Genomic DNA, 27,272 nt, shown 5'->3' on the forward strand with positions numbered 1-27,272 from the left:
AGAAAATGTGAAAATATCGTAGATAATCTTCCGTAAGTAGACACTGGGCTCGGATTTACTCACTTCAAAACAGTCTTAATAGTTGAACTTAAGTATTTTATTTTTTTGATTAGTCGACTAGTTTTTAATTGTCTCTTGAAACAAACGTAAGTCGAAGCTAAAATAGAGACTTCTTGATTGACAATATTAGCAATGTAAAACAAAATATAGGCTATTCTCCTTGTCTCCTTTTTGATTGAATAACTGCAATGTACCTGCAAATGACATGTGTTACAATCTCCAGATAACGATCAATAATACGGTAAATGTCACGTATTATCACGATTATTCAGATTAATCGTTGTAGCCCCTATAACCACTATTGTTGTTGAACAATATTGAATAATTAGGCTTAAATCAAACAAAATAAGAAGGCTGATACACACACATGCACTTTCACGTCCACTCATGTCAACAACGGGCAGTATTTTTAAGTTTAATCCTCCAAAAACGTCCAAAAACTGCAGATAGTTTAAAGTAAAGAGTATGGGGGAAAAGGGGGCGGGACCGGGGGCAGAGGGGCTGCGTGAGTGACAGGTGAACGGGCCAACAGGAGCCCCTGACGCCGGCGAACCTTCCCATCTGGAATTAAGGCAAAAACCACGGACAAATATTTGATAAACTTCTTTTTTTCTTCCTCTTTTTTGCCTCTCGCGGGGGGAAAGATGGCGTGGAACTGAAAGAAGATGGGATCTGAGACGTTTCGGACGCGTTTCGGTCACGCCAGATGCGATGTTTCGATAGGAGCGGACGTCGGTTAAAAGAAGTTGCGACGGGACCGAATTATTAAAAGTTTCAGCCGGTTTTTCCGGCTGGGACGACGGCGAGTTCGAGTTTAAGTTGGTCTTCGAGGAGGACCACCGGAACCAGCGGCTCACCCCGATGTGCGCGGCCGGCGAGGAGCGCTCGAGGCCCGGGGAGGAGAGCGAGAGCGGCCCGCTGCCCCCGGAGACCACCAGCCACGGTCAGATTTTGGGCTTTTTTCCCCCTTATTTTTGTCTGTGCGGTTTCTCCTTTGAACGCGCGTGGGAAATGTTATACTTATCTGTTTATTTGACTCACTAAACCGTAGATTTTGTGACAATGGACTCGATTTTCATGAAGTTTGGTGAAGTTTTGAGGGACAGAGGAGGCTGGATGGCTCCCACTGCTGCTGCTGAGCAATAAAAAGGAATTACTCATTTATAAACCCACTTTTAGTTTCTTGTAATAGGCTAATAAAGGCCTAATACAAGCTGCCAAACCGAAATAAGTGTTTATAGTTTGAGAATGAGAATGTAGGGCCGTTTCCATAGCGATTAACTCTTTTAAATAAAGTAATAATATAATTTTTGAATGGGGAAAAGTCCTCCAAATGTTGCATATAAAAGTAAGCCTTTGCACAGTGTTGAGAATAATACTTACCTGCGTTAAAATATGTTTGTGACGTACTCCGTTACTTGGTCCAATCAGTATTCTGAATACTTTGACTACTTTCCCATTGAGTTGCCGTGTATTATAGGGTAAAAACACAACATTGCTTTGGTTTCATTGTTTGTCATGTTTTTATTCATAAAATGAGAGAAACTTTATCACAAGTTAGTGAGTGAAAACTGCACTTGCTCTTATGAAAAAGGCTTTGTTTTCTATTTTTCTCACTAAATCTGTGCCGTTCGAAGCCTAAATTTCAAATCAAATACCATCATTTATTCCTCTGATTTTAGAAAAGTAACTGTAGCGGATACAGTTTATTATTATTTATTTATATACATATATATTCAGTTACTTCCCAACACTTCCAATGAATAGTCTCGTTGGAAATTAATGGGAAGAAGATGAATGAATTCCCCTAAAAAGAAATCGAATGTCTAAACCACGTCGAAACAGGAAGTGCACAAAATCAGTTCCTATGTTTGTGAATTCTATTAATTGACAATAGCCTTAAACCTTTTCTGATTCTGATTCTAATCCACGTCTTAACATGAAGTACACAAAGTAGTGAAAACATAAACGTGGGCACAAGCGAGGGAAAGTACATTTACACGAAACAGAAAATAAAAGGTGAAGTTCATAATAAAGCCACAAAACAACTGCAACTGCGACATTTCCTGCCACAGCTGCCCTGAGGCGGATGGAAACAGATGTGGCTGCCAGTCTGCGCCGACAACCGTCCGATCGTTCATTCTTCGGACGTTTCAGGTCAAACTTCAGCAGCGAACGACTAAAAGAGACTAAACCTGGAAGTAAACCTGGACGTACGGATACAGGAGCAAAGTAAAAGTATCTCATAAAAAATATATACTGAAGTAAAAGTGTAGTTAAACCCGTTTGAAAATGTACTTAAGTGTAAAAAAGTAAAAGTATTTCACATTTTGAGAAGTATTAAAGCAACAAATCTGGATAAAGAAGCAGATTTATGGTCAAAGAAGTAATGGAATCGATCATTTATTTACCGTATTTTCCGGACTATAAGTCGCACCAGAGTATAAGTCGCACCAGCCAGAAACATTTTATTATTAACAGTTATTCAGATAACTATAGCATAAAGAACATGCTAACAAGTTTAGCAAAGCATCAGTTTTACCCCAAATCACTAAATCCATTGAATTCTTCTTCCTCTGTGTCACTTCTAAACAACTCCACAAACTCCAGAGGAAGAGGAAGTGCAGATTCTTCTTCTGCGTCGCTTAGAGCCTAGAGCGCCCTCTTGTGGTTGTCAGTATGAAAATAACGGGTAATATCACATATAAGTCGCTCTGGAGTATAAGTTGCACCCTGATTAAAACTAGGAAAAAAGGTGCGACTTATAGGCCGGAAAATACGGGGTAATCATCACTGTGGTTATTTCAGGTGCTCTCAAACTTAAAAAAAAAGTACTTTACATTTCAGTCCAGCTCAAATACCTAGCGGAGTAGAAAGTGCAGGTTCCTGCTCTCAAACGCAGTGAAGTACAAGTCAAAAGAATCCCCAGTAAAGCACAGATTTATCTAAACGTTTGACTTTTCTTTGTCACTTTCCGCCTGAGAACCTGGACCGGGCCGCGACTGAACAAGCGCTAGAAAAGGTCCTAAAGCGAGAGTACGTCAGGAAAGCGGTGCCGTGCGTCCAGATCCAAACCGCCGTGAAAAAAGCGCTCTGTTGTGATCAGAACTTCAGGCTCCTGTTGCAGTTTTATTTGGGTTTGTCGTGCACGAGATCTGTCTGGAGTCGGCGCGCTGGCCTTGACTCGTTGCTTAGGACGGTAAATAACACATCAACTTCAAAATCGACCGTGATGCGCTCCAAAACGAACTAAAACAATGAAGGAACAGTTAAAAAAAATAATGAAAAACAGACTGAAGCGTATCTGAAGGAAACACAAAGACTGTACAACATTTAACTGCAGTAGAAGTAAACGTACGCAGTCAGAAAACCACGCAGAGAAGTAAAACATAGTACTGTCTGTCTCTGGTTTTAATACTTTTAATACTGCCGTGGTAATACTTTGCGTAAGATATTTTGAAGTACCGTATTTTCCGGAGTATAAGTCGCACCAGCCAAAAAATGCATAATAAAGAAGAAAATAACAAATAATATCACATATAAGTCGCTCCGGAGTATAAGTATATAAGTATAAATATAAGTATAAGTCGCACCCCGCCCAAAACTATGAAAAAAGGTGCCACTTATAGTCCGGAAAATACGGTAACTCCACTGAGATGTTATTTCTTTGCCTGAAGGGTTTTACACTAGCATTTGTTTATTATTTATTTATTACAAGATATTTATCGCTTTAGATATTTTAAACTTTAAAAACGTTGCATTGGTGGTCGCCTCTCCACAGATCTGACCCGTAACTGCGTGTCTCAGCCGAAATAGACCGAATGACGTTTTATGCCCTGCAGTCACAGTTCTGGTTACTCTTTGTACTGAGATCAGGTTTGTCAGGATCGTCCCTTCGATTCCCCGCCGTAGGCCCAAAGTCAATGGGACAGGCTCCGCCCCCAAACGGGAACAAGCGCGAGAAACGAATGAATGAATGGATTACCTCTCAGTCAGTTTATTTTGAAATGTATCTCTTTTAAACAAGTGGGAGAAGAAATACTTTTTCATTTGAAGAAGTATAATTTTTTACATGTAATTTTAGTGTTGGAAAAAATAAAAAGTAAAAGTATTTCCCACATATTTTTTAGAACGGTCTCAAAATAAGTAAAACGTTTCCACTGTTATAATCACGTAGCTTAACAGACTGAAACAAAGCCATGTGTTCTTTTCACTTTGTGCGCTTTTATTGCACTAAAATGTATAAAAATGTATTTGAAAGAACGCTTGCGTCTCCACAAACCTGACTCGCACTTGTTTCCACGGAGACGCTCCTATTTTACCTCAAACAATCCAAAAATTAATGTTCTAAAGTTTAGTTTTGACTCTCTGTCCGCAGGAGTACGGCAGGTGACGAGCCGTGTCCCGGAATGTTACGCCGTGCTGCTTTGAGTGCATACTTTTACTTTAGTACTCCAATACTTTCCAGAAACACAAACACAAATACACAGATCGTCTCTGGATAATATTTATGCTTTTGTGTCGTTTGCTTGTTGTCGAAAAGCACTTTGTTCAACTTGAGCGTCGTAAACTCTCGAATAAAGCGTCACTCCATATATTAAAAACACAAAGATTATACACGTACAACAACAACTCAGAAGGATATAAAAGTTTCTGAAGTAACAATTTTTTTTTGGCCGTCCACCTCTTCTGCTTCTGCACAAAAGGGTCGTAAAAATAGCTTTCACAAATGAGGTTTCGGGGTTGGCGTGGAGTCGAAAACAAACAAAGACAAAACAAGTCTTTGTCTAAAGCTCAGACTAAACAAGGATTAGACCCGGGATTAAACCAAGGACTAAACCTGGACTCAAACGTCCTCAGCGGCGATCGGTGGCGACCCTTTACCTTCAAGCGCGGGACCTTTTCTCAGAGCGTGAAGCTTTGAAAAGTGCCAAACTAAGTCATTATTATAAAACCAGGTTATAATGATCCCGTAAAGCTGAGCTGTGATCGAAGAAAGTGCACACACAAAGTCTTTTCACCATGTTCCAGTCGTGTTTCGCTTCAGTCGCACTTTTATTCAACCTGTTTACAAGGTCGTCTTCTTTAAGCCTCAGAAAAAACACATTCTGGCATTATAGGTAAAAATCCTATCAAACTCACTGTTAAAATGATGATAATATTAATAATTATAATCCTGACTTCTCTTTCACAGTTTTTAATCTGTCGCTGAGCATTCACGTTGCCTAAGGGCTTCATTTATGTATTTTTTGGTGTCCGTGGTTACAGCAGAGGGCGCTCCGACGGCTCAACGGACGGCTTTTTATTTATTTATTAACCTTTATTTGACCAGATAAAACTTCATTGAGATGGAAACCTCTTTTTCTGTTTACCGTATTTTCCGGAGTATAAGTCGCACCAGCCAAAAAATGCATAATAGAGAAGAAAAAAACATATATAAGTCACACTGGAGTATGAAATGCAGTTGCCAGTGTGAAAATAACAAATAATATCCTACATAAGTCGCTCCGGAGTATAAGTATATAAGTATGAGTATAAGTCGCACCCCGGCCAAAACTATGAAAAAATGTGCGACTTATAGTCCGGAAAATACGGTATTTAGTTTGTAAAGTGAGAGTGTGTTGTTCAAGGTTATTTTCAATGTGAAATGTGAACTACTAGGTGTTCAAAAGCATTAAAATGCAAATAAATCAAAGTACAAAGCTATAATATTTCCACTTGAGTCTCTAATGAGCCATATGTTAATTATTCAACCCTCTACAATAAATAAATACTGTCACGTTTTCCTCCATTGCAGTAATAAAAGTCACAACAGCACAACACAATGCTGACAAAAATAAACTAACTAATAAAACTAACTAACTAACTAACTAATAAAACTAACTAACAAAAAAATAACTAACTAATAAAACTAACTAACTAACTAACTAATAAAACTAACTAACAAAAAAATAACTAACTAATAAAACTAACTAACTAAAACACTAAGAAACAAACTAACTAACTAACAAAAAACAAACTAATACACTAAGAAACAAACAAAGAAACAAAGAAACAAACTAAGAAACTAACAAACAAACTAACAAACTAACAAACTAACAAACAAACTAACAAACTAACAAACTAACAAACTAACAAACTAACAAACTAACAAACTAACAAACTAACAAACTAACAAACTAACAAACTAACAAACAAACTAACAAACTAACAAACTAACAAACAAACTAACAAACTAACAAACTAACAAACAAACTAACAAACAAACTAACAAACTAACAAACTAACAAACTAACAAACTAACAAACTAACAAACTAACAAACTAACAAACTAGCAAACTAACAAACTAACAAACTAATAAAACTAACAAACTAATAAAACTAACAAACTAACAAACAAACTAACAAACTAACTAACAAACTAACAAACTAACTAACAAACTAACTAACAAACTAACAAACAAACTAACAAACAAACTAACAAACTAACTAACAAACTAACTAACAAACTAACAAACTAACTAACAAACTAACAAACTAACAAACTAACTAACAAACTAACTAACAAACTAACTAACTAACTAATAAAACTAACTAACAAAAAAATAACTAACTAATAAAACTAACTAACTAACTAACTAATAAAACTAACTAACAAAAAAATAACTTACTAATAAAACTAACTAACTAAAACACTAAGAAACAAACTAACTAACTAACAAAAAACAAACTAATACACTAAGAAACAAACAAACAAACAAAGAAACAAACTAAGAAACTAACAAACAAACTAACAAACTAACAAACAAACTAACAAACTAACAAACTAACAAACTAACAAACTAACAAACTAACAAACTAACAAACAAACTAACAAACTAACAAACTAACAAACTAACAAACTAACAAACAAACTAACAAACTAACAAACTAACAAACAAACTAACAAACTAACAAACAAACTAACAAACTAACAAACTAACAAACTAACAAACTAACAAACTAACAAACTAGCAAACTAACAAACTAACAAACAAACTAACAAACTAACAAACTAATAAAACTAACAAACTAATAAAACTAACAAACTAACAAACAAACTAACAAACTAACTAACAAACTAACAAACTAACTAACAAACTAACTAACAAACTAACAAACAAACTAACAAACAAACTAACAAACTAACTAACAAACTAACTAACAAACTAACAAACAAACTAACAAACTAACAAACTAACAAACTAACTAACAAACTAACTAACAAACTAACTAACTAACTAATAAAACTAACTAACAAAAAAATAACTAACTAATAAAACTAACTAACTAACTAACTAATAAAACTAACTAACAAAAAAATAACTTACTAATAAAACTAACTAACTAAAACACTAAGAAACAAACTAACTAACTAACAAAAAACAAACTAATACACTAAGAAACAAACAAACAAAAAACAAACAAAGAAACAAACTAAGAAACTAACAAACAAACTAACAAACAAACTAACAAACTAACAAACTAACAAACTAACAAACTAATAAAACTAACAAACTAACAAACTAACTAACAAACTAACTAACAAACTAACTAACAAACAAACTAACAAACTAACTAACAAACTAACTAACTAATAAAACTAACAAACAAACTAACTAACTAACAAACTAACTAACTAACTAACAAACAAAAAACAAACTAAGAAACAAACAAACTAACAAACTAACTAACAAACAAAAAACAACTAACACTTAATGCGTCAAATATTGAAATGTACAGGGCAAAAACTGTACAGAAATAAAACATAGAAACCAACAGAAACAATACAACACAAGCAGATAAACCAACATTCAACAGAAACATAGTAATAATGATGATTGTTAATAAATGATTACAAGTGTAACGATGTAGACCTCGTCTGTAGTTTAACTAAGACTAAACCAGAACTGGGCCGCGACGCTAAAGACGGATTTCAAGACTTTTACGTAAGAAAATCCAAGAAAAGGCTGGTAGAGAGGCTCATAACTCAGCAGCTCTGATCCAGGCCTAAGAATAGACTCAATACGTCTCCGAACACTAACGCTGGGATGTACACATGATGAATGCGTCCGAAAAGAGGCCCAAACAGCTCGTGCCACGAGAGCAAAGGCAGCGGCCGCATTGTGGAGTCACTTTGCCTTGATTTAGCGGCGCTCTGCTGGTGACAGCGGGACTCGCACAGAGCTTTTATTGGGTCAGTTCTCGGCGAGTAAGCGCGAGGAATTCTGCCCCACACACGCTTCACTTTAGTCGCTCTACGCTCGAGATGTTTCCTCAGGTTTCTCCAGACGGCGTCTCGTCCCTAAATGTACTTTACTGTCTGAACTGCAGAGCTCAGGCCGCTCAGAGACGCTTTTCTGTGCGACTGAACCTATGGAACTGTCTGTTGTGACTGTGCGAGCGAATTAAGCAGAATATCGTATTTTCTGGATTATAAATCGCACTGTAGTATAAGTCGCACCAGCCAAAAAATGCATAATAGAGAAGAAAAAACATATATAAGTCACACTGGAGTATAAGTATAAGTCGCATTTTTGGGGGAAATGTAGTTGATAAAATCCAGGACCAAGAACAGACATTTCATCTTGAAATGCAGTTTAAAATAATGAGATGAGAGAACATGGTGAATAGGTGTACGTATGCTAACGCTAACACCTTCAGCTACATGACGTATGCTAACGCTAACACCGTCAGCTACATGACGTATGCTAACGCTAACACCTTCAGCTACATGACGTATGCTAACGCTAACACCTTCAGCTACATGACGTATGCTAACGCTAACACCTTCAGCTACATGACGTATGCTAACGCTAACACCGTCAGCTACATGACGTATGCTAACGCTAACACCTTCAGCTACATGACGTATGCTAACGATAACACCTTCAGCTACATGACGTATGCTAACGCTAACACCTTCAGCTACATGACGTATGCTAACGCTAACACCGTCAGCTACATGACGTATGCTAACGCTAACACCTTCAGCTACATGACGTATGCTAACGCTAACACCTTCAGCTACATGACGTATGCTAACGCTAACACCGTCAGCTACATGACGTATGCTAACGCTAACACCTTCAGCTACATGACGTATGCTAACGCTAACACCGTCAGCTACATGACGTATGCTAACGCTAACACCTTCAGCTACATGACGTATGCTAACGCTAACATCTTCAGCTACATGACGTATGCTAACGCTAACACCTTCAGCTACATGAGGCACAGACAGAACTGTGGTAAGTGTCTGGTATGTTAACGTAACATATGAACAGTTATTCAGATAACTATAGCATAAAGAACATGCTAACAAGTTTACCAAAGCATCAGTTTTACCCCAAATCACTAAATCCATTGAATTCTTCTTCCTCTGTGTCACTTCTAAACAACTCCACAAACTCCAGAGGAAGAGGAAGTGCAGATTCTTCTTCTGCGTCGCTCAGAGCCTAGAGCGCCCTCTTGTGGTTGTCAGTGTGAAAATAATGAATAAGATCATATATAAGTCGCTCTGGAGTATAAGTTGCACCCCGGCCCAAACTATGAAAAAAGGTGCGCTTTATAGTCCGGAACAAACGGTTTATGTACTAGTCCGTTTTATGCCGGGTGAGAGTGAATAATACTGCGGTTAATATGTATTATCTGTATGTGTATAACTGTGTAGACTTATGTACAAGGACTGCAGATGGAAACGATAAAGTCTGATACAAACATCTGCTCTTTTATGCTTAAAGTAATTGTACGTTGTCCTAATAAATGAGAGTCCGTGTAAGCAGTGCGTATGAACGATTTGCCAAGACGGTCCACGAGATCGAGACGCGATTTTGATATAGTTTGTAATAAATAAATGGCCTCACCATTTTTTTGGTTTAATTTTTCTTTTTAATGGTCATTGTAGCGCCGCTTTTTGGAACTGCAACTTCAGATCGTTCTCCTCGTGCCGTGTGCATGATCTCGTGTCAGATTTATCTCGCCGGATCTTTTATCTCCCTAATTTACAGATCATTTGGGGATACAATTTTGCACAATCGCGGCGTAAATTGACAGAAGCGAGGCGGCCAATCTGTGCCATCGGCCCAAGATTCATACACGAGGGTGACAAAGTTTGCTCCACAACTGCAGAAAAAATACAATTCTAGGTTGAACTACAGTAACTGAAGACTTCTACATTGAGAATATTTATGAATGAAGTGTATTATGGATCTGCACAGTCCAGAGATCCATTACAATGATCCAAAAATACGACTATCATTGTCTTTTATCGTCGACTGATCGTCATCTCCGTATCTGACACAAACGTTCAAATGTCAGTCGTCTCTCGAGTGTACACTGCATTTTGAACAGAATCCCATCGTTTTTATACTGGAAAAAATCACAGTAAGGTTTGTTTCTTTCTCCAAACTCCTGTCCAAACGGTCCAAAACGTGTGCATGTCTGCCGTAGCCTCAGGTCCATTCAAATGTAATGGTTCAGAACAGCCTTATTAGTGGATGCATGTGTCCCCCGTCTCCTCACCCCCCGAGTGTTTACTTTCCCCCCCTTTCGCCCGCTCGCGTTCGCTTTGCTTTCGTTTCCGTGTGTGTTTGTCGGGTGCGTGCGAGCCCGGGCTAAATGTGTTTCTAATCATCGGGTTTTTTGTATGTTTTTGTGCGAGAAAGAGAGAGAGAGAGCGAGGGGAGAGCTAAGTGTTCCCATGTGGCACGTCGTATTCTGGTTTGCGTCGAGTCTTTCATTTGCACACCTCCGCTATATCCTCGCCTCACCCGCGCTCGTGGGTTTAAGCGCCGGCCGTGCACGTTTCGGGGGGTTCAGCCCGGGTTTTGAGCCCGGAATCTCAATCTTACGGTGGAAGAGCTTCACTGTCCTTCACCTCATGCACGGAAAATACGCACTGACTGTTGTACGTTTAAGGCCGCCACGATTTATCAACTCGTATTTTGATATTTGTAGCAGTTATCTGGTTATTTGGACTAAATAGAGTCTGGAACACATGCCAAAAGACAAAGAAAAATTTTCAAAAATAATAAATAATTTCAGATTTTCATTGATAACATACTTTATTCTTGAATATTCTCTATCTAGAAGCCGTCAGGCACCACATTTCTACCTTTATTTTGTTGATAATGTGTTAGTCTAAAAAAAAAAAAGAAGTTGCATCTCTACTACATTTACTACTAGAGCTGGGTTGAAAAAATCGATTTTCCGATTTTTAATCGATTCGCACATTAATGACCGATTATCGATTCGTACGTCCAAAGATCGTTTTTTTTTTTTTATTGAAAAATGCTCAACGTTTACATTTTATACTTCCAGTTTCAGTACTGGCAGTGTGTGAGCAGTTTTAAAACAAAAATGCTTTTGGTAGCAACCGCTTTTGGGTGAATTCTTAATTATTTTCAATTATTTGCACTGGTTCGTGTCCCAGTAGAATCCACTGTTGCAGATGTCGTCACCTCAATGATGTCCTCCATTTATTGTCCTGGATGATCTTTCTTGAAGGTAGATTGACCCTTAACCTTTTCATCAGTCTTCCATCAGTAACTACCAATACTTGTAAGATTTGCTGTTTAATATTGATATAATACTAGTTTTAACATGTTGCTTCTCTACACAGTCATGAAGTGAAGGAAACGCTTCAAATACATTTTTCATTTTTAATAACATTAACCCCCGGATCGAATCGAAATCTGATCGAATCGGATGGAATCTGAGAAATCACAAAAAATCGATTTTGAAACGTAAAAATCAGAATCGAATCGATTCTTGAAATTTGAATCAAAACCATTTATTTTGTACGTTTTAGTTGTATGATTCTGATTATTTTGATGACGTGCAAAATCCTCCAAAATGTTCTAAAAGTTACTACATCTATCAATCTACTCAAATAATGTTCATGTTTTACCTCTGCTGTTCCCTTTGCTGCTGTAACAAAACAACAAACGGCGCATTTTCAAGCTTACATTAAGATACTAAGATAAAGTCCACAACATTAGACTTAGACTATTAGGCTATTGTTGCTGTTTTTTTTAGGGACAATCTAAGCTGTAATACTATGAGTTTAAGAAGATATACTGCATACTGTAGTACTTAAACCACAACACAAGTATAATAGATCACAACTTGACACTTTATTTGCTGTAAGCTGCAATACTGACCAGTACTAGATACATGTCTGTTTACTTAATTCAAGCAGTACATTTTCATTTATTTATTATTTCTGAGCTTGCCTCGGAGTCTGAAGTACATTAGAAAAGGGGTGGGGACAGAGCAATGGGCGGGGACAGGGGGTAGGTGGTGAGAGCCGCCGTTGCAGGACAATAGGGAGCTAACTCAAACATGCAGGAATCAAATGAAAAATACAACTCTTGAGTAAAATAATGATGAGGAAACACCACTGTAACATGGTTTAAAGTCACTTTTACATGATATGTCCCTTTAAGTCCAGTGGGTGGTGGAAGAGAGTGATGAATGTGTTCAATAGACAAATGTAGAGGATAATATGAACATTGTCTGTGCTTTTAAATGTGGTTCTGTTGTAATCTCAGTAATGCATGGATTAGTCCTAGTTCTGACTGAATTTTTCCAACAAAAATGTTTCAGTCCTGATTGTTACATGGTTTATACCTCATGTGTGATGTTCATAATCAACATATTTTTTAGTTTTCTCAGACTTCTACACCAGACTCTTGTGTCTTTCATTACACGCTGGAGGCTTTCACTTATTATTACGGCTTAAACAGCATTAGAGTGTCAGAGATGTGTGAAATTCGACAATCATTCTCCTAAAATCCAGCACAAACCGTTGTTTTTGTGCTTGTAAACCGCGCTGGTCCAAACACAAACATGTAAATCATTGTTTTATGAGAAATATCCACAACGGCTGCTGCTGCACACTTTAATCGCTTCGGAAAGATCGGCGTTGCCAGGAAACATTGGAGGAGATGTTTGAGCCGTGATGGAGCTGGCAGACGCAGTTACGTGTCGGAGACGACTCGAAACGCTGCACCAAAACAGACCTGGAAAGTGAAACGCTCAAAACTGATCCCAATTCCACAGTGAAAAACAAAACGGTTTCTTTCGGTTTTGTCACGCTTCAGTTTGATCACAAAGTGTGTTTTCCTTCTATAATTTCAGACCTTCACTCCATCTCCATCCTGAGTCCCCCGGCCTCGTCCAATCAGAGAGCGGGGATGCACTCTCCCCCTCCTCGCAGGGCCGTGGTCCGAGAGTTCAGTGGGACCTACGAGAGTCTGCCCGCTCGATCCGTGCAGGTGGGAAACCAGAGCAACAACAGCCTGTAGTCATAACCGTGTGTAGTGTGTCCCCGTAAACCAGTGGTCCCCAAACTACGGCCCGTGGGCCACATCCGGCCCGTTGGGCCTTTCAATCCGGCCCGCCAAGCGTGTCCAAGTTATGTCAAAAATTAAAAAAATAAATAGTAATAATAATATATATATATTTTTTTGTCTGCCGTAGTCTTTATTGGACAGTAGATGGAATGAGAAAGATAGGAAGGGGAATGATGAGAGAGAAAGGAGGACATTCAGCAAATGTCGGAGTCGGGATTCAAACTCATGATACTGTGGCTGGCAGTTCATTTTACCTTTCACCTGTAATGCCCACATTTCCCCAAGAGATGGCACTGTTCCCTCTAAGCTGCACCTGTGCAGCTGCACACTACTCGCTCATAGTGCACTGCTCGCACATAGCGCGCTGCGAGTAGAGTAGAATACTCTTGTGGACAGTAGAAGATTCTTGTGGACAGTAGAAGACTCTTGTGGACAGTAGAATACTCTTGTGGACAGTAGAAGACTCTTGTGGACAGTAGAAGACTCATGTGGACAGTAGAATACTCTTGTGGACAGTAGAAGACTCTTGTGGACAGTAGAAGACTCTTGTGGACAGTAGAATACTCTTGTGGACAGTAGAAGACTCTTGTGGACAGTAGAAGACTCATGTGGACAGTAGAATACTCTTGTGGACAGTAGAAGACTCTTGTGGACAGTAGAAGACTCTTGTGGACAGTAGAATACTCTTGTGGACAGTAGAAGACTCTTGTGGACAGTAGAAGACTCATGTGGACAGTAGAAGACGCTTGTGGACAGTAGAAGACTCTTGTGGACAGTAGAAGACTCTTGTGGACAGTAGAATACTCTTGTGGACAGTAGAAGACTCTTGTGGACAGTAGAAGACTCATGTGGACAGTAGAAGACGCTTGTGGACAGTAGAAGACTCTTATGGACAGTAGAAGACTCATGTGGACAGTAGAAGACGCTTGTGGACAGTAGAAGACGCTTGTGGACAGTAGAAGACTCTTGTGGACAGTAGAAGACTCTTGTGGACAGTAGAAGACTCATGTGGACAGTAGAAGACTCTTGTGGACAGTAGAAGACTCTTGTGGACAGTAGAATACTCTTGTGGACAGTAGAAGACTCTTGTGGACAGTAGAAGACTCATGTGGACAGTAGAAGACGCTTGTGGACAGTAGAAGACTCTTATGGACAGTAGAAGACTCATGTGGACAGTAGAAGACGCTTGTGGACAGTAGAAGACGCTTGTGGACAGTAGAAGACTCTTGTGGACAGTAGAAGACTCTTGTGGACAGTAGAAGACTCATGTGGACAGTAGAAGACTCTTGTGGACAGTAGAAGACTCTTGTGGACAGTAGAAGACGCTTGTGGACAGTAGAAGACTCTTGTGGACAGTAGAAGACTCTTGTGGACAGTAGAAGACTCATGTGGACAGTAGAAGACTCATGTGGACAGTAGAAGACTCTTGTGGACAGTAGAAGACTCTTGTGGACAGTAGAAGACTCTTGTGGACAGTTGAAGACAGTAGATAATTAATCATTATTTAATGCATTTGTTGCTTTGTTACAAGTTACAGGTCAAATATTGCGTGTCATTTATAGTAATTCATTAGTTCACACAAACACACCATATTTTCCTGGCCCGGCCCCTCGGCCACATTTTAGAACCCCATGTGGCCCTCGGGTCAAAAAGTTTGGGGACCACTGGTGTAAACCATAATACTCTGGAGTGTCATTATGAGTGTAAGCGTGGGGCTGTATTTAGACGTTTGGCGTGTAAAACGCTGGTCGTCCGTGTGCAGGTGTCAGAGTCCCGTGTGGTGGAGTGTCCCAGTATCCAGATCACCACCATCTCTCCAGAGGACGACCCACCGGCGCTGTCGTCCTGGGACATGAGCGCCGGAGCAGGAGGAGGTGCGAGCGCTCACAAACTCAATATGTAGACACGCCCCTCTTCACAAGCTGTGGTTATGAAAAGTAAAGCAAGAAATATATGAAATAAGTCAATGTATATGTTATTGAAATTGTACCTTGATGTGGACTTGGTTTAGTCCTGTTATAGTCAAAGTACTACAGTAACTACACAAAGTACTACAGTAACTACACAAAGCACTACAGTAACTACACAAAGTACTACAGTAACTACACAAAGCACTACAGTAACTACACAAAGCACTACAGTAACTACACAAAGCACTACAGTAACAAAAGTACTGCAGTAACTACACAAAGTACTGCAGTAAGTACTACACAAAGTACTGCAGTAACTACACAAAGCACTACAGTAACAAAAGTACTGCAGTAACTACACAAAGTACTGCAGTAAGTACTACACAAAGTACTGCAGTAACTACACAAAGTACTACAGTAACTACACAAAGTACTATAGTAACTACACAAAGTACTGCAGTAACTACACAAAGTACTACAGTAACTACACAAAGCACTACAGTAACTACACAAAGTACTATAGTAACTACACAAAGTACTGCAGTAACTACACAAAGTACTATAGTAACTACACAAAGTACTGCAGTAACTTCACAAAGTACTACAGTAACTACACAAAGTACTGCAGTAACTACACAAAGTACTACAGTAACTACACAAAGCACTACAGTAACTACACAAAGTACTACAGTAACTACACAAAGTACTGCAGTAACTACACAAAGTACTACAGTAACTACACAAAGTACTGCAGTAACTACACAAAGTACTATAGTAACTACACAAAGTACTGCAGTAACTACACAAAGTACTACAGTAACTACACAAAGCTCAGGTGTGAAATCGCTGCTTCTCAAACCGTGACAATGACATAAAACCTTATGTCTTTGTCCCCCTCAGTGTGGGACAGGGAGCGCCTGTACCTGCCGCTCCTCGACCCGTTCTCCTACAGAGACCGCAGCCCCGGCTCGCTCAGCCCCAGCCCCGCCTCCAGCCCCTCCTCCCGGGGATGGCTCAGCCCCGCCTCCAGCTGCGACTCACTCTCGGTGGAGGACGAGGAGCTCAACGATGCCACGGTGAACTTTGGCCTGTCCCCGTCCTCCAGACCCACGTCTCCGGGAGGGAAGAAGAGACGGAACAGCCCCCTGGCATCGCCCTGCACGTCCAGGAGGGGGAGCTACTCCGAGGAGGCGCAGGGGGAGGTGGGCGGAGTCTACTCACATACGGGAAAGCTCCATAACAATGTGAACATACTTTTAGACTCAATAGTTTCAGTTATATTAAAACAAATATGTCTATAAGTATGTAAATGATATGAGACTAAGGTTTTAGTCCTGAATTGTACAGCAATATATTTAGTTTGGACAGAAATATCACTTTAGACTAACTACGGCCCGCGGGCCACATACGGCCCATTTGTCTTTATAATCCGGCCCGCCAAAAAATATTTACTTTGTTTTTATTTATTTTTTTGTATTTAGGCCAGACTTAGGCATTTGTGGCCCCAGGGGCAAGATGTGGCCCTTGGCATGTTTTAATACGGCCCCTAGAAAGATTTTAGTTTCTATTTTTTAACCGTCTGCACTTATATCCTTAAAAAAGATGACATAAAATGACTTAAATAATAGATTCAATAGCCTATTTGACAGAAAAGTGATATTTTATTTGATATTAAAAAAAAACATATATATATATATTTTTTCACACCAATGATCGCGGGCCCTCCACTACTTGTCTGGATTGGAATATGGCCCTCGGAGGAAAATAATGGACCACCCTGCTTTAGACCTTTGTTTGGAAGATTACTCTAGATGTTTGTCTCATTTGAGGTCATTTTGAATAGTTCTTAGTTCTCAGTATCCACTTATGGACCACACAATACAATAAAATGAGTTTAGGGATTTAGGTTTATGTGACTAAAGTGTTTTTAAACCATTTTGACACAGAAAGGAATCAAAATGAGGATTGTAATTTAATCAAATGGACAGGAACCTAAATGTGTTGAGTTGTCATGTGTCTTCAGGGTCTGGATGGGGACTGCAGCTCTCAGAGCCACGCCCCAGTCCTCTGTGAGCTCAGTGTCCCACAGAAAACCAGGAAGACCTCGCTGGAGCAGGTAAAGGCATAATATCACAATAAAAGAGCGTTTATCTTCTGTAGTCTTGTTCTGAAAATCCCACATAATGAGTGTTTGTGTCAGTTGTCCCCGCGGGAGGCGGAGCAGGAGCAGGCTCCAGGACACGCCTCCTGCCCTCTGCCCGAGCCTCCTGTGCCCAGGAGAGAGGCTCCTCCGCTGGGCATGGATTACCTCCCTGTGCCCCCCGCTCTGGTCTGGGGCAGGACCAGGACCAACACCCACAGCCCTCTGTTCAGGTAAACACACCACCACCACCACCACAACAACAACAACAACAACAACAATATATTAATAATAATAATTTTAAAAAACGGTTTAATTTTTGTTTTCCGTGTAAGTTTGCCTGGTGTGATGCTACATGTGTTTCTTCTCCTCCTTCTTCCTCTCCTCCTCTTCCTTCTCCTCCTTCTTCTCATCCTCCTTCTCCTCCTTCTTCTCCTCCTCCTTCTCCTCCTCCTTCTTCTCCTCCTTCTTCTCCTCCTTCTCCTCCTCCTTCTCCTCCTCCTTCTTCTCCTCCTCCTTCTCCTCCTCCTCCTTCTCCTCCTTCTCCTCCTCCTCCTTCTCCTCCTTCCTCTCCTCCTCCTCTTCCTTCTCCTCCTTCTTCTCATCCTCCTTCTCCTCCTTCTTCTCCTCCTCCTTCTCCTCCTCCTCCTTCTCCTCCTTCTCCTCCTCCTCCTTCTCCTCCTTCCTCTCCTCCTCCTCTTCCTTCTCCTCCTTCTTCTCATCCTCCTTCTCCTCCTTCTTCTCCTCCTCCTCCTCTTCCTTCTCCTCCTCCTCCTCCTCCTCCTCTTCCTTCTCCTCCTTCTCCTCCTCCTCTTCTTTCTCCTCCTCCTCTTCCTTCTCCTCCTCCTCCTCTTCCTCCTCCTCCTCTTCCTTCACCTTCTTCTTCTCCTCCTCCTCCTCCACCTTCTCCTCTTCCTCCTCTTCCTCCTTCTTCTCCTCCTCCTCTTCCTTCTCCTCCTTCTCCTGCTCCTCTTCTTTCTCCTCCTCCTCCTCCTCCTCCTCCTCCTCCTGCAGGTCGAGTGCACTGCCCCCTCTGGACTGGCCCCTGCCGTCTCAGTTTGACCAGTTCGAGTTGAGGATCGAGGTCCAGCCCAGGCCTCATCACCGCGCTCACTATGAGACCGAGGGCAGCCGCGGCGCCGTGAAGGCCACGCCCTTGGGACATCCCGTCGTTAAGGTAAACAAACAAACATACAAACAAACAAACAAATTTGATCACGTGTAAGAGTTTAGGCTTTAACTGAACATTTTGAATCCATCTGTCTTTCCCTTCTCTCTTTCTTCCTTTATCTCTTTCTTTCCCTCTTCTCCCTCCTGTCCATCCTCCCCTCCTCCCTTTCATTCCCTTTCTTCCCTCTTCTCCCTCTTCTCCTCCTCCCTCGTTCCCTTCCTTCCCTCTCTTCTCTCCATCCTCCCCTCCTCCCTCTCGCTCCCTTCCTTCCCTCTTCTCCCTCCTCTCCATCCTCCCCTCCTCCCTTTCGTTCCCTTCCTTCCCTCTTCTCCCTCCTCTCCATCCTCCCCTCCTCCCTTTCATTCCCTTCCTTCTCTTTTCTCCCTCCTCTCCATCCTCCCCATCCCCCTCTCGTTACCTTCCTTCCCTTTCCTCCCTCCTCTCCCTCCTCTCCATCCTCCCCTCCTTCCTCTCGTTCCCTTCCTTCCCTCTTCTCCCTCCCTCCTCCCTTTCGTTCCCTCTTCTCCCTCCTCTCCATCCTCCCCTCCTCCCTCTCGTTCCCTTCCTTCCCTCTTCTCCCTCCCTCCTCCCTTTCGTTCCCTCTTCTCCCTCCTGTCCATCCTCCCCTCCTCCCTTTCGTTCCGTTTTCTCCCTTCTCTACATCCTCCCCTCCTCCCTTTCGCTCCCTTCCTTTTCTTTCCTCCCTCCTCTCCATCCTCCCCTCCTCCCTCTCGTTCCCTTCCTTCTCTTCCTTCCTTCTCCCCGCTCGTGTTGCAGTTGTGTGGATACTCCGAGCGGAAGCCTCTGTCGCTCCAGGTTTTCGTGGGAACGGCCGACGACAGGTCCATCAGGCCACACCCCTTTTACCAAATACACAGGTACACAAGCGTAGTACTAGTTTACTAGGTCCAGTACTAGTTCACTACAAGGCCAGATGGTGGAGTGTTGTCTGTGTTTAGAGTAACGGGGAAGATGGTGGGCACCGCGTCCCACGAGAGCGTCCAGGCCGGGACCAAACTGCTGGACATCCCCCTCACGCCGGACAACAACATGGCCGCACTGTAAGAACACGCCCACACTCTGAGCTCTCGGCCAATCACAGCCTGCCCTCTGCCACGCCCGACCAATCACGTCCCAGTCCGTTTGCAGTGAGTCGGGAGTGACGCGCTACAGCTGTGACCGGCAGTGTGGAGTGCGGTGGTGCATGCTGGGAGGGCGTGACCTCACCTCACTCCGCCCCGCCCACTTCTGCCTCTCGGTGCTACAGATCAGCACTTGTGTTATGTTAGCTTTACCGGGGAATCGTTTTTATTTGACACGGTATTGTGTCTCGAGATCAGCAGCTCTATGTAAACTAATACAGGTGAGAGGCGGGGCACAATTTATGGCGACACCCACAGAAACTTCCGGAATCAGGTGAATGGGCGATATACTGTACTTTCCGAACTATAAGTCGCACCAGCCAAAAAATGCATAATAGAGAAGAAAAAAACATATATAAGTTACATTTTATTAAAAAAACAAACAAATCCAGGACCAAGAACAGACATTTCATCTGTAAATGCAGTTTAAAATAATAACAGATGAGAGAACATGGTGAATAGGTGTACGTATGCTAACGCTAACACCTTCAGCTACATGACGTATGCTAACGCTAACACCTTCAGCTACATGACGTATGCTAACGCTAACACCTTCAGCTACATGACGTATGCTAACGCTAACACCTTCAGCTACATGACGTATGCTAACGCTAACACCTTCAGCTACATGACGTATGCTAACGCTAACACCTTCAGCTACATGACGTATGCTAACGCTAACACCTTCAGCTACATGAGGCACAGACAGAACTGTGGTAAGTGTCTGGTATGTTAACGTAACATATGAACAGTTATTCAGATAACTATAGCATAAAGAACATGCTAACAAGTTTACCAAAGCATCAGTTTTACCCCAAATCACTAAATCCATTGAATTCTTCTTCCTCTGTGTCACTTCTAAACAACTCCACAAACTCCAGAGGTAGAGGAAGTGCAGATTCTTCTTCTGCGTCGCTTCGAGCCTAGAGCGCCCTCTTGTGGTTGCCAGTGTGAAAATAACAAATAATATCACATATAAGTCGCTCTGGAGTATAAGTGGCACCCCGGGTAAAACTATGTAAAAACGTATAGTCCAGAAGATATGGTTAGTCCTGACCTCTCAGTGAAATGTTTGACTTGCGTTGTGTCGTGTTGAAATAACCAGAGGACTGAATGTCTGACACGCTCTTCAGCATCGACTGCGCCGGGATCCTGAAGCTGAGGAATTCCGACATCGAGCTGAGAAAAGGAGAGACGGACGTGGGGAGGAAAAACACCCGAGTGCGTCTGGTGTTTCGTACGCACCTCCCTCTGGCGCCCCCTGTGGGCCCTCCAGGACGAGTGCTGGCTCTGCAGGTCGCCTCGCTGGCCATAGAGTGCTGTAAGTCACATGTTCAAATGTTTATATATATAACTCAAATATCTTTTATGTTTTTTCATTTATTTATTTAAGTATAAATAATGATCCCTATTTTTATTTATTGATCTATATTAGAATTGTGTCCTTAAGGTAATTAAAAGAAAAAGTAAAGAATTAGAATTTAACTAATGGTTTTCTACAAATAATTTCCCATAATATGCTATTATTAAGTGTAATTTTATTTTGATCCTATCGTAGATTTAATTTATTTATTTTTGACTTATTTTGACTTATATAGTCATTTTAAAAAATCATTGTTCATTGTTTTATGTCGCACCGAGTCACCAAAGTAAGTTCTTATGTTTATGAATTATGTTCATTGACAACGGCAATAAACCTTTTCTGATTTTGATCTAATTCTAAAGTTTAAACAATAATAAAAGCTGCTTTGAGTTTGAGCAGTGACAAAATGATTTAAGAATATTCAGTTTAACCATTTATTGTCTCTTCTTAGGTTATTTATTCATGCTAGATTTCCAAACTGGAATGAATCACCTTTTAATTAAATGGACTGCTTCTTCTAATATTACTAAAATATTACATACTTTTTTGTTTATTTTTCCATTTGACAGAATAACATTTCCTTTTTCGATTGCACCCTGTAGATGTCAGTAGACGTCTGTAGATGTCTGTTCACACGTTGTCATGGTAACATGTGGTGGTGTTTGCAGCTCAGCGGTCGGCGCAGGAGCTTCCGGTGCTGGAGTCGCTGAGTCTCACCTCCAGCTCGGCTGAAGGAGGAGACGAGCTGCTGCTGAGCGGGAACAACTTCCTGTCCATCTCCAGAGTCGTCTTCATGGAGCGAGGATCAGGTCATGTGACTTTTATTCTGTTTATTTGTGCTTTTTATTCCCTCAAACCAGAGTGTGGTCATGTGACTTTATGTGTGTGGTCATGTGACTTTATGTGTGTGGTCATGTGACTTTATGTGTGTGGTCATGTGACTTTATGTGTTTGTTCAGACGGAAAAGTGCAGTGGGAAGAAGAGGCTCATGTGGACCGGGACAACAGCAGTGAGGTAACAACTGTCCTGCAATCATCTAAACCAGGACTAAAGCAGGGCTAAACAAGGACTAAAGCAGGACTAAAGCAGGACTAAAGCAGGGCTAAAGCAGGACTAAACCAGGACTAAAGCAGGGCTAAAGCAGGACTAAACCAGGACTAAACCAGGACTAAACCAGGACCAAAGCAGGACTAAACCAGGACTAAACCAGGACCAAAGCAGGACTAAACCAGGACTAAACCAGGACCAAAGCAGGACTAAACCAGGACTAAACCAGGACCAAAGCAGGACTAAACCAGGACCAAAGCGGGACTAAACCAGGACTAAAGCAGGACTAAAGCAGGGCTAAAGCAGGACTAAACCAGGACTAAACCAGGACTAAACCAGGACCAAAGCAGGACTAAACCAGGACTAAACCAGGACCAAAGCAGGACTAAACCAGGACTAAACCAGGACTAAACCAGGACCAAAGCAGGACTAAACCAGGACCAAACCAGGACCAAAGCAGGACTAAACCAGGACTAAACCAGGACTAAACCAGGACTAAACCAGGACCAAAGCAGGACTAAACCAGGACTAAACCAGGACTAAACCAGGACTAAACCAGGACTAAACCAGGACCAAAGCAGGACTAAGCCAGGACTAAACCAGGACTAACCTTAGGCAAGACCCGCTTTATTTGTAGAGCACAATTTGTACACAAAGAAATTCCAAATACTTTACAGAACAGGAAGAGACGCATTCAATTCAACCAATAAATCATTGTAAATAAATCAACATTTATTAATTAAACTGAAGAATCACACTGATCAAACTCTTCAGTTCGTTTTTTAGTTTCAATTTTTTACAGGTGCGTGTTTAAGCACCTGTAAGAGTAAATGCAAGACGGATATATTTATTTATTTTTTGAACTATATCATTATGCTAGTTTTTTTTTCTTCTAATTATTATTATTATTTTCTTTCTTGTTACTGTTTTTATGAAGGAATTAAAATAAAATCTAATCTTTTTGAGAGCATGTTTTTTTCAATTTTTTTGAAATTATTATGCTAGTTTATTTTATTTTTATTTATTTATTTTCCCTCATTCTTGTTACTGTTTTGTATTTGTAAATAAATGAATACAAAATAACATCTTTAGTTTAATACAAATGATTACACTTGGCTCCATTAAATGTATAGATAATATATTATACAATGTGAGACTCTTAAACCCTGCGACGTCTGCTGTGCTCAGGGCCTGCTGTGTGTTCGAGTCCCGGCCTACAGCGACCTCGCCGTGAGTCGCCCGGTCTCTGTCAGTTTGTACGTCTCCAACGGGAAGAGGAAACGGAGCAGCACGCACTCGTTCAAATACCTGCCAAGTAAGTCACGACTGTTCATGTATCGAGTGACAATCGTGTCCCGAGAACCTTTCCAGAGAGATAAATGTGTCCCGAGAGCCTTTCCAGAGCGATAAATGTGTCCCGAGAGCCTTTCCAGAACAATAAATGTGTCCCGAGAGCCTTTCCAGAGCGATAAATGTGTCCCGAGAGCCTTTCCAGAGCGATAAATGTGTCCCGAGAGCCTTTCCAGAGCGATAAATGTGTCCCGAGAGCCTTTCCAGAGCGATGAATGTATCCCGAAAGCCTTTCCAGAGCGATGAACGTGTCCCGAGAGCTTTTCCAGAGCGATAAATGTGTCCCGAGAGCCTTTTCAGAGAGATATATGTGTCCCGAGAGCCTTTCCAGAGCGATAAATGTGTCCCGAGGGCCTTTCCAGAGCGATAAATGTGTCCCGAGAGCCTTTCCAGAGCAATGAATGTGTCCCGAGAGCCTTTCCAGAGCGATGAATGTGTCCCGGGAGCCTTTCCAGAGCGATAAATGTGTCCCGAGGGCCTTTCCAGAGCGATGAATGTGTCCCGAGGGCTTTTCCAGAGCGATGAATGTGTCCCGAGGGCCTTTCCAGAGCAATGAATGTGTCCCGAGGTCCGTTCCAGAGCCTAAATGTGTCCCGAGAGCCTTTCCAGAGTGATGACTGTGTCCTGAAAGCTTTTCCAGAGCGATGAATGTGTCCCGAGAGCCTTTCCAGAGCGATAAATGTGTCCCGGGAGCCTTTCCAGAGAGATAAATGTGTCCCGGGAGCCTTTCCAGAGCGATGAATGTGTCCCGGGAGCCTTTCCAGAGCGATAAATGTGTCCCGAGGGCCTTTCCAGAGCGATGAATGTGTCCCGAGGGCCTTTCCAGAGCAATGAATGTGTCCCGAGGTCCGTTCCAGAGCCTAAATGTGTCCCGAGAGCCTTTCCAGAGTGATGACTGTGTCCTGAAAGCTTTTCCAGAGCGATGAATGTGTCCCGAGAGCCTTTCCAGAGCGATAAATGTGTCCCGGGAGCCTTTCCAGAGAGATAAATGTGTCCCGGGAGCCTTTCCAGAGCGATGAATGTGTCCCGGGAGCCTTTCCAGAGCGATAAATGTGTCCCGGGAGCCTTTCCAGAGAGATAAATGTGTCCCGAGATCCTTTCCAGAACGATGACTGTGTCCTGAGAGCCTTTCCAGAGCGATAAATGTGTCCCGAGAGCCTTTCCAGAGCGATAAATGTGTCCCGGGAGCCTTTCCAGAGAGATAAATGTGTCCCGGGAGCCTTTCCAGAGCGATAAATGTGTCCTGAGAGCCTTTCCAGAGTGATGACTGTGTCCTGAAAGCTTTTCCAGAGCGATGAATGTGTCCTGAGAGCCTTTCCAGAGCGATAAATGTGTCCCGGGAGCCTTTCCAGAGAGATAAATGTGTCCCGGGAGCCTTTCCAGAGCGATGAATGTGTCCCGGGAGCCTTTCCAGAGCGATAAATGTGTCCCGGGAGCCTTTCCAGAGAGATAAATGTGTCCCGAGATCCTTTCCAGAACGATGACTGTGTCCCGAGAGCCTTTCCAGAGCGATAAATGTGTCCCGAGAGCCTTTCCAGAGCGATAAATGTGTCCCGGGAGCCTTTCCAGAGAGATAAATGTGTCCCGAGAGCCTTTCCAGAGCGATGAATGTGTCCCGGGAGCCTTTCCAGAGAGATAAATGTGTCCCGGGAGCCTTTCCAGAGAGATAAATGTGTCCCGAGAGCCTTTCCAGAGCGATGAATGTGTCCCGGGAGCCTTTCCAGAGAGATAAATGTGTCCCGGGAGCCTTTCCAGAGCGATGAATGTGTCCCGAGAGCCTTTCCGGAGCGATAAACGTGCAGATCTTTTCTTAACTCTTGCTCTCTCTTGTCAGTCTTGTTCAAAGAGTCCGACGCGCTCTTGCCTAGTCCGTCCGTTCTCCCCCTGGACCCTCTTCATCCGCCCGCAGTCGAGCGCGGGCCCCTGCAGCTCCGCGCCGGTCTCGCCAACGAAGAGCGCCCCCTGGACTTCCACCCGTACCCGTTCTCCCCCCCGTGCTCCTCCATGCTCTACCCGGACGACTTCTCCTCCTCCAAACCCGAAGCGATACCCGTGGAGGTAAGCGTGTGTTTTTAGCGTGTCACAAAGGTATTTAAAATGTGCTTTTGGAGTAAAAACTTTTAGAGTAAAATGTTGTGTATTTTGATGAAGAACTGTGCTGATTCTGAAAGTCATTTTCATTACTTTCCACCACTGACTTCTTAACATTTGAGCAGTAAAAGGTGGAATCATAAACGTCTTCATCTGGAGCGGGGGATACGGACTAAAATGAATACCTCAGTATTTTTCAGCATAAACTTGATCATATATTATCAGATATTTTAAAAAAGCATCAGGAAGTTCAGGAATATCACTTTGTTCTCCTGTTTGAGAGATTACACTAAACTTTCTGTTTTAAAAGTTTTAATTATATTTCTAATTCTAATTCTAATTTTGCCGATTTACAGAACAACAACTGTGACAATATCCATTCTGATACATCTCCCACCTTCATCTACAACCAATTATTTATACAAACTTAAGTTTTAATGTACTGCTTCTTGTGTTTTTAACAGTATTGTCTAGAAAGTAGAGTTATTGTGTCAGTGACATTGAGTAGTTTCAGTATTATGGTTTTATGGAGGACTCTGAGTAAAGCTTTAATTAAAGGAGTCTTAATACCATAACTTAACACATTTTAATTTAGATTTAAAGACAATTTACATTTAATAAATGATTGATCAGATACTAGTCAGAGTTTTCAAAAATATATTTAAGTAAATAATTACTTAAAGCTTTACATGGTGCAAACTGTATTAGCTTCTCTGGTTAGCGTTTCCATGGCCCTCCTGGTCGTCCTGTATCATTTATTGTGATATATTTTATATATATATATATATATATATATATATATATATATACATATATATATATTTATTATATATATATATATATATATATATATATTATATATATATATATAATACATCGCACTCGTGTCATGACGACAGGCCTACGCGGAGGACACCAGGGCGGCGCTGTCCGAACGCCACCCCAGCTTTGAGAACCTGGAGCTGGGCTTCACGGAGCTGCTGCCGCCGCTGTACCCTCGCGGCCCTCAGCCCCCGTCGCCTTCTCCGTGGCTCGACTCGCCGTACTTATCGTCCTCGCCGTCGCCGTCGCACTCGTCCTCGCTCAGTCCGTTCCCGACAGGAAGCCCCATCTCCAGCTCGCCCCTGCCGCCCGCGCCCGCCTCGTCGTACCCGCATTTCCACCCGATTTACCTGCAGGAGGCGTGTCCGTCGCCCCCTCCGCTCCTGTCGGGCTCCAGTGCGCACTACCAGGACATGTGCCCGGTGCCGTACTCACAGTTCGACACGTGGCACGGCGGCGACAGAGAAGGGAAGGGCCTGGAGTGCGGGCTGGAGTTCAGCAGCTCCATGCAGCACATCACCTTTGAAGAAGGTCAGTCTCATAAACCTGCTTCAAACAGCACGTTTGAAGACTTTGATTCTTTATCATTGGATTTCATCGAAGAACATTGCTTGATGTCTGTGTTCTCGTGCGCTCCACAGTGACAGAGCTGATCGGGGAGGACCTGCGCTCGTATCACTCCACACAAATGGACAACCAGCAGAACTGAACCTGTTTTGGACCCGAGGCGCCTGCTCTGACCGGGTTTGTGAAAAATGATGTCATGACCACCAAGAAC

General features: G+C 42.0%; 1 protein-coding gene across 1 annotated transcript; it reads left to right on the plus strand.

Annotated features, from left to right (window-relative positions):
* Positions 1–826: 826 nt before the first annotated feature.
* Positions 827–27,272, plus strand: LOC140376658 (nuclear factor of activated T-cells, cytoplasmic 4-like). The gene is made up of 16 exons (XM_072462136.1): positions 827–1,003; positions 13,243–13,379; positions 15,220–15,331; positions 16,268–16,569; positions 17,391–17,483; positions 17,568–17,740; positions 18,522–18,684; positions 19,456–19,556; positions 19,638–19,739; positions 20,954–21,141; positions 21,852–21,992; positions 22,143–22,198; positions 23,420–23,546; positions 25,416–25,639; positions 26,572–27,025; positions 27,136–27,272. Exons 1-16 carry the CDS (start codon positions 922–924, stop codon positions 27,201–27,203), a joined length of 2,523 nt encoding a protein of 840 aa, XP_072318237.1. The 5' UTR covers positions 827–921; the 3' UTR covers positions 27,204–27,272.

Source organism: Eucyclogobius newberryi, unplaced genomic scaffold (assembly GCF_026437365.1).
Source record: "Eucyclogobius newberryi isolate DKJ021-1_F unplaced genomic scaffold, fEucNew1.0.hap1 SCAF_379, whole genome shotgun sequence".
Taxonomy (NCBI): domain Eukaryota; kingdom Metazoa; phylum Chordata; class Actinopteri; order Gobiiformes; family Gobiidae; genus Eucyclogobius; species Eucyclogobius newberryi.